General features: G+C 37.3%; 1 protein-coding gene across 1 annotated transcript in view; it reads right to left on the bottom strand.

The window, feature by feature from the left end:
* LOC107185630 overlaps window positions 1-3729 on the bottom strand; it is a 57995-nt gene extending 54266 nt beyond the window's left edge. Inside the window, exon 1 of the mRNA XM_015573360.1 lies at window positions 3513-3729. Coding sequence (XP_015428846.1) covers window positions 3513-3645 — 133 coding nt within the window. The 5' untranslated portion in view covers window positions 3646-3729. The remainder of the gene's footprint in view (window positions 1-3512) is intronic.
* Between the last annotated feature and the right edge of the window lie 4689 nt (window positions 3730-8418).

Below are 8418 nucleotides of genomic sequence, written 5' to 3'. Positions count from 1 at the left end.
CTCTCTCCCCCTCTCTCTCCCCCGCTCTCCCTCCCTCCCTCTCTGTCTGTCTGCCTGTCTTGCGAATAGCTATGTACTCTAGAAATCTTGTAATGAAAAGATCGATGACGTTCTTAAAATAAATTTCTGCCGTTAACCTTTTTACTTCCGAATTATTTCAAATATAAAAATATTCATTTTTCACCTATTCAATGTATTTTATGTGACGAATAAGCGTTTCATAAAATGATTCGATATTTAGGCAATTTTAAAATGTACTAAATTTATAAGATATAATTATCTAAGGTTCGAGATTTAATTGAATTTCGATGGAAGCTTTGATTTGTGAGGTTCTCTTGAATTTATACGAATTCTAACGATTGAATCATGGCGGTGGTAAATGGAAGATGATAATACCTGATATTAACACATCGACTGCCACAGTGAAAAGGGGTGTACATAGCCAAACACACTTTATTTTGTTTTTAAAGTTATAAATCGTTGGAAATGTATGCGTTTTGTTAATAGAGGTTGTTGTTCCTGTTTCAAATTATACTGTAATATTAAATTACGCAAAAATTTTGTAACTCTGGGAAGGAAGCGGGGGGAGGTGGGCAAAATCCAATTTTTTTCTTGTAGGGTCGGGCAAAAGCCACTTTTTTCCGTCCAGGGGAGGGGGGCAAGTGCCACCACCTGCCCCCCCCGGCTACGTCCATGAATAGTAGTATTATTGTTTCTCGATGTTGACTTGTTCTCAGTTTGTATATAGATGCGATTAAACTTATGAACCATGGTATAGACGGCTATAGTGACTTGTATTAATAATTCTGCGTACGAGAAGTAACTTGCAAACGTGAAATTATGTGTCTCTATGTTGAGTTCCGTTTCCGATTAATGTGAGCAAAAAATCTTGTTAAGACGCCCACACTTGAGCATCATGTAGCTCACTTGTCTGTCCAGTGCTTAATATAATTTACATATGTTATGACAATTAATTCATAAGACCATTGGTTTAAAACTAGTACGGTATCAAAACCAATATGTGTTACAAGTAGAAATACTGAATAATAATCGGACACAGTAGCAGCCGTACTTTAAAGTACGAATACTCATTGAGTTTCAAACTTGTTTTTTTACTCAAGTTGATTCCAAATGAACTTTTAAGTTGTATCACCAGTTACAGGACATTCTCTATAGTTAAAAACTTTTTCATTCTTTACGAAGCTGCAATTTTGTTATTTTTTACTTATTTATAGTTCGTACACTAAAGTATAGATAATTTTGTAAGAAATACTGTGTCCAAATTTGAAATTAATTGGATGAACAGTTCCGAAAACCTGCTGGATGTCATTTGACAAGGTCCTGCCAGACACGACGGTAGACAAAGTTTGTATAACTCCACCACTTTGTAATTTTAAATAATAACTATTGTATAAAAATCAACTGAAAATGTTGCCTAAAATCCCTTAAAAGGTTCCGAATACTTCACTCAAAAATTACCTCAGAAAAGAAATTTTAAATTAACCATTTTCGTTAGATTTACAAGGTACTGTACCCCATTAATGGTCCCGAAGATCAATCGAACGATCTAAAATACTTTCGTTTTTTCCTCTTTTAGCGAGGATATTCCGTAGAGAGGAAATTTCGCAATGCTGGCTAGCCAATAAGGGTCAATTTAGCCTACAAACGATATTAATTCCCAGCGGGGCATCGTCGGCATATTTTTTCGCGGTGCTGGAACCGGCGCGGCGTCATTAAAAAGCTTTCTAATTAAGTAGCGCGAAGAATGTACTGGCGACACGCTCGGCCCGCAAAATGGTCCTATCGCCGCGAGGGGAGAGGGTGAGAAACGGACGAACGACGAGTTAATTATGAGGAAGGGTTGGAAGTTTCACGACGAACGGACGAGGTTTTCGTGAATCATCCCTACAAAAGAGCCCGCCAATCGGAAAAAGATAACCGTCCGCATAAGAGATTTTCGCCGAGATGGGAATAGGATCGCAATTATGGATGGAATTGAATGAGAAAAAAAGGTGAGAAGATAAAAGGGATTTCGGCGTGATTCAATAAAGCTCGGGGATCGATCATAGCGAATTAATTTCCATTTCTTAACCATTCCGAAAAAAAGTGCGGACGGGCAACGGTTTAATTGTTTCTCCATTGCATCGATCGCATTAGACGATTGATTTGTCTTTTCCTGATTGGTTTTATGTTCCACAATTCTTTGCTCTTTTATTGGTTCTCGATTCACACAGCACAGGCTAGGCTATATAGTAACAGCGATGAACAATTCAGTTATACGGAAACGAGATACGAACGTTCGATTTGCGGAACGGAAATGATTTACGGATAGCTCGTGACACGTTCGCAGTATACCGAAAGAATCACTGCACTTGTCACGATTGTACAAACTCAACCCCTCCAGCAGAAATGACCAGTCTCTCCTCTATCAATTTTTTCCTGGCCAAAACTCAATGCTGACGTGCTATGTCCGTCAGAAAATTTACGGTTGGCGCTAGACATTTTCGACACCTCGACCGAATCTCCTAGCAGATATTTGAAAAGAGATACTTGAAAAGGGTAGTCTCTAGGGTCCACTCTAAAGCAGGCCATACACGGTAAGGTTTACCTCGAGGCTTGGTCTCGCGAGGTTAAAAACGGACGCACGCCCAAGAAGCGAACATGCGCTAATGTGGACGGCGAAGTGAGCACGAATCGAGCGTTCGGCGAGCATCTGGAGCCGTTTCGTTCGTTGGCGGTACGTCAAAGTGAGCACGCCATCGAATGCAAGGATTCTATAAGTGCGTGATAATTTCTATTAAGTGCGGAAATCGCAAGAAAGTTAATCTTTTATTTAGTGAACACAAAATCTGACCGCAATTTTGAACATTTGGGAAACGTTTATTATACGCCTTTTAATTTAAGACATTACCATAATATTTTTAAAAACACTTTAAACGTTCCTAAGAAGTACAAATAACAATGTTACTTTTACACATTCGGAAAATGTTCTGAGAATGTTGACACAGGACGTCCTGAGGACGTTCCACTTGGTAAACTGGACCTTCCTAGGACATTTAAAGATCAGAACGAGGACGTAGGGGGGACATGTGGACCTTTTCGGGACCTCTTCCGAATGTATCGAACGTCCGGAACGTACGTTCTCCGGACATGCATATGACGTTTTTGTGCTATTTGGGGAGTCGTTTCCGGACCTACATATGTATGTTTAAATGACCTTTTTTCCATCCTTAGGGACAACAGAATACGATAAGCCAATGTTTGGTCACCTATTTCGGTTTCACCTGAGAATATCTGCTTTTTTGGGACGAAAAGGTAACAATAAGAAACAATCACAGTATGTACTTCATAACTAATTGAAAACTTTCATCATTTCGTTCAATGGCTGGTTGCCACGGCAACATCGACGTCGTTCAATAAAAAAATCGACTGTTTCTCCGTCGCCTGTAACTACCTCCTCACGAACTGTCATCCAAGTTCTATTACCGGGACAATTAATTAAATAGACTTACCCTTAAGCTCCATGTTCGTGACCTGATCCGCTTTGTAGGTGGCCGTCTCCTTGCGATTGCCAACGATGAAGTAAATATTCGTGTATTCCTCGTCGTCGTTCTCACCGGTTCCGTTCCTCGCCTCGAGGTCCATGGCCAGGCGAATAATTTCGGCCTTGAAGCTGCTTCCGCTCCTCTCTGCTCGACCTTGCGACAGCCTGCGAGGCGACCCGGCCTTGCTACTACTCGGGGCTGCGAAAAAAATTCACGAAGATAACGTTCACGTTACGTCACTGACCCTGTTCGCGCGCGCTATTACAAAAGAGGGAAGGATGAAAGAGAAATGTTCGAAGTCACGCGGACAACAACTCGGGATTCATAGATCAGACCGCACGAGGCAAACTTGCTACTATCTATCTTCTCGTTGTTTAAGTTTTCGGTTTTCACGAGGTCTATATAAACAGAGATCGATGACACTTACAAACTCGATTTGTCTCCCTTCCGGTCTATGATAACGGTGGCCGTAACAACTGGTTACTGAGAATATTAGTTGTTTTTTTAATGACAGTTTTAATGAAAAGCAATGTGTAGGCTACCTTGAAAATTTTATACGGATTTTACTCAACGCACACTGTAACTAGTATATGGAGAAAAAATAAAAAATCAATGTTTCGTTAAACTAGTTTTATGTATAGGTCATCGATATGTTAATTATATTTACACGTCACAAATTTAATACATATATGCCATTAAGTAGAAAATATTATTTCATATGAGATTTTTTTTACAATAGTTTCTATTGACAACAAATCCTAAATTATCATTACTGTCTTAATTGGTTACAATTGAATGTGAAAGAAATTCAAGATCTGCATCTTTTAAAACTAATTGTAAGCTCCTTGCTTATCAAATTTAAAAAGAAAGTCTCTCGACAGAGCATTTAGGAGTAGATCAAATATACATGTATCTTATCGAAGAAGATAAAGAGAACTACATACTTTTAGTAAAAAAAATCAAAGGACCGATACTTTTTGTTTTTTCTTTTCTTTTGTCCTTTGTAGAATGTGGATGATGCGACAAAAAACTAATAAAATTTGAATCACTAAATATTACCCATATCTTCACATACGAGCCTTTTTAATAGTTAGTATCAAAATAGGACTTTTGTCACTTTGATAACAAAAATGAGATAATGACTCCGGCATGTTTTTATTCGACTTTGAAATCGATTACTAACCTTGATCCGTTCCTTATATTTTTAGATTACAATGTTCTTAGATTTGAGGAATGTTTACTTTAAATCCCATGTAAACTGTAAACGAAATAGAAAATCTCGAAATTCAGCTTTTCGATATTTTAACACGACTTCTGACATTGTACTGCGGTCGTTACTTCTACGCTTCGTATTCAAATGTATTATAACTTTTCATTGCATTTATACATTATATAAAGGGTGACAAAAAGATAATTGACTTAAGACTTTCTTTAACTGTTTGAAATACGCAAAACAAATTGTATGAGGTCGTTGCATATGAAGTGTTCGTTTAACAGTGATATGCACTTCATAGTTTGTTCGATTTCAAGGAACTTTATTAGTTAAACAATTCTCAGAAGTAAAATTTTACACTTTTCACTCTTTGTTCAACCGTTTAATTGTTAAAAATAATTTGTACCGGAACCGCGTGAGAACTTTCCGTTGGAGCCGGTTAAGTCTGCGATATGTACGCGTGCAATACCGTTATCAACGATATTTCCGTTGGATCTGTCAGCCAGAATCGGCCTAGTATAACTACTTTTCGTACTTCATGTTTCTGACTTTACTTCATTGCCCTTCTGTAGATTTTTCTTTGTAAAACGTCACTAATTTTTTTGTTTATGTGAGAACAACGTCATCAGGGAAGAAAGTATTCATGTCCAGTGTAGTCCAATATTCGAATGTGTTGGAATTGAATGTTACGTCGAATGTAACTCGAAACTCGACTGCAAACGGCTGAAACCATAGGAGCCCCAATTGTCTACTATTTCGTTTGTAATATCATCAGTTTCGACAACAGACTACAGACTTTATGCAGTTATATGTAGATGCAGTATTTAATAAAACACGATAATATACCGACCACAACGATATTCAATATGAATTTGTTGGCTAATTTAATTAAAATCTTGCTGAAAAATTTGAATTTCTTTAAGCATCCATCATCAGCTATGGACTACAGTACGGTTACCGAGTATTCATAAGTTAATAAAAACAAAATAGGAAGTTTGATTACAATCTTTCCGTTTATAAAATGGTAAAAATAACCATTACAACAGAGGTAAGTACCTATCATACGAAAAAAAAACAAATATTAATCAATGCGTTTGGATGTCAATGCGGATATAATCGTAAATAATAATTAGCGAATAGAAACAGTTTGATACATTTTGCCCTGTAACAAACGCGAGCAATATGAAACTGGTACCAATAGAAATATATTAACACGAGAAGAAGACAGGTTCTATAGGTACATAAAAAGAGAAATGAAAAATTATTGGATTACACAGTCATACACCAATGACGAGTTGACTCGCTTTTTTCAATTCACAGGTTAGCACAAATAAACGCTTTTCAACAGTGTATCATACAACGTATTGGGTTGGCCGAAAAAGTGTAATTTCTCATGTCCTGTAACGAGGATCATTGTCGATTACACAGATCGTTGCGCCTCTCCTGTGACCGGATAGAGTGTGGTGTATCGTGGAGTGAAAAAGAAAACGAATTGTCGCAAACCACTTTTGGCACACGCCTTCATTGATGGCATTCTCCCTTATTATTAATTCCACACATTACATTATCTTTTACACGTTTGCGCTGCATTTTGTCCTTTTTTGGAATTAAAACGGCATAATATGCCGAAAAATACTCCTTTTTGCAAGTCCATCTTTAATGTTATGCCAAAATCGTAAAACAAACTCAATCTTCAAGTTTTATTTTAGTTGAAATATACAGTTAAATGCTAACTATTAAAAAACCACCTGCTTTAAAGATTGGAAGTAAAATTGGTTACGCATCCGAGCGCCTGAAGACAATTATCGTGAAAAATCACACGCACTTTTGGCCAACCCGGTGAGTGTACATTCTATACAAACGGTTTCCGGATTGAGGCAACGGAACAAATCACTCGAATTATGTGGTTCCTGTAATGGCGAATTTCGACCAGAAACCGTTGAATTGAATTGTTACGCAGAACAATAGCTGGCAGAGAAAGTTTCTAGCGGCAATGCGCATAATTTTAGTTATATACTAGCCTCTGGTCGGGTGTGGAAGGATAGCAGTATCCTCGGCGAGCTCATCGTCGCATCGCCGCCCCGGCGGCAGCAACCGGGTCACCCCCGATTATTGCACCTGTCGACCTCGTACCTGCCGTGCGCAACACCTGCAGGGTGAATGATCGAACGTTGCAGAATCCCGTCGACGATCGTCGTGACACCAACCGAGAGGACGACCACTCATCTACTACCAACTCCCGACGCGCTCCTTCATGGTCCATTCTGGAATTCAAACAAGCGTATTCTAAATATTCTTCGTGCCATTTCTATTAGTTTAGCGTAGAACTTGAGGTAGAATACAAGAAACCGAAATTAATTGTTGTACTGGGTCATAAATAAATTCCAGCAATCAGATAGAACATTACTAAATAATAATTGTACACCGACAATAACAGAGATATTTCAATTGAATAACAATTATTAAATGTAACAGAGATTGACGAAAATTCGGTCTACTAAAAATTTACAAAGACAGAAAGTAGGTGAATGTTAGGGGTTTTAATAGGTTGCAGACAAAATAAGGCCTGCCTTACATACATATGTATGTATTATATTTGTATATATTTATAGAATAATTGCATGCTATAATGCAATACCACACTTATCTAAAATCTATTCCTGTATGTCGTAAACCTTATAAGTAACAAGTAACACATCAAATTCGAGTTTCACTGTACATTTCTATTCAGAATTCAACATTCTTTCGAATTTTCACATAAAGAACATAACATTTTATTTGAAGCAAACGAGTGGTTATTCAAATCTACCAAAACCTCCACTTACGGAGAAAGTATTCTATATCCACGGTTTGTCCCAAAAGGTTCTGTATTGACGTCAGAACAGTAATTTTTCGTATGTGATTCACACTTCCTATAAGCAATTATTGAAAGTAGTTTCTTTCTGAAGCGACATATTGTTCATGACAATTATAAAACACTGAAATTAACTCTTAATTATTGTTCAAGATCACGGAGAACGTATTCATCGAAGTCCTGTAAATGTCGAAATGATCCTTCAATTGTCGTTTCTTTGTCTTCGTTTCATACTTGGGTAACAGAAATTAGTTTGATGTAGCTGAATTAAACAAATCCGGTGAAAAATCAAACTGCGAGATACCTTTGGAGACTAAAATGTTGAGGAAGTATCATCATTGCTATTTCCAGAATCTCTATAGTTATTGTAAACGGTATAAACATTAGAAGAAAACTGTTTCTAATATTTGATGACAACTTCATCTATATTGTTCACAACTTTCCCATCACATTTGCCATAAATGAGTGCACTATCATGGTACCTTGGGACCTATAGAATGATGCCTTACTAAAATTTTAGGTGCCTAAAGGGGTATAAATATCGGCCTTTTTGATCATCCTCCTTCTCCGGATAGTCTAATATAATATAGTAATTAGTTGATAGAATACGATAAATGTAGAGATCTATGATCAATTTTCGTCGAATGATTTCTCTACGCGATATAGTGACGATTAGGTATATTACTACAGTATAATCAATCTCGTTGCTTCCATCTACATCTATTCATCTCGAATCTGCAACAACATTTACCATTTTCTCTTTTTCAATTCCTGAAATGATGAAAGAACGACGTTTAATGATGTGC

Source organism: Dufourea novaeangliae, unplaced genomic scaffold, assembly GCF_001272555.1.
Source record: "Dufourea novaeangliae isolate 0120121106 unplaced genomic scaffold, ASM127255v1 scaffold63, whole genome shotgun sequence".
Lineage (NCBI taxonomy): Eukaryota > Metazoa > Arthropoda > Insecta > Hymenoptera > Halictidae > Dufourea > Dufourea novaeangliae.
Note: the sequence above shows the minus strand (reverse complement) of the source record. Positions and strands in the feature narration are given on the sequence as shown.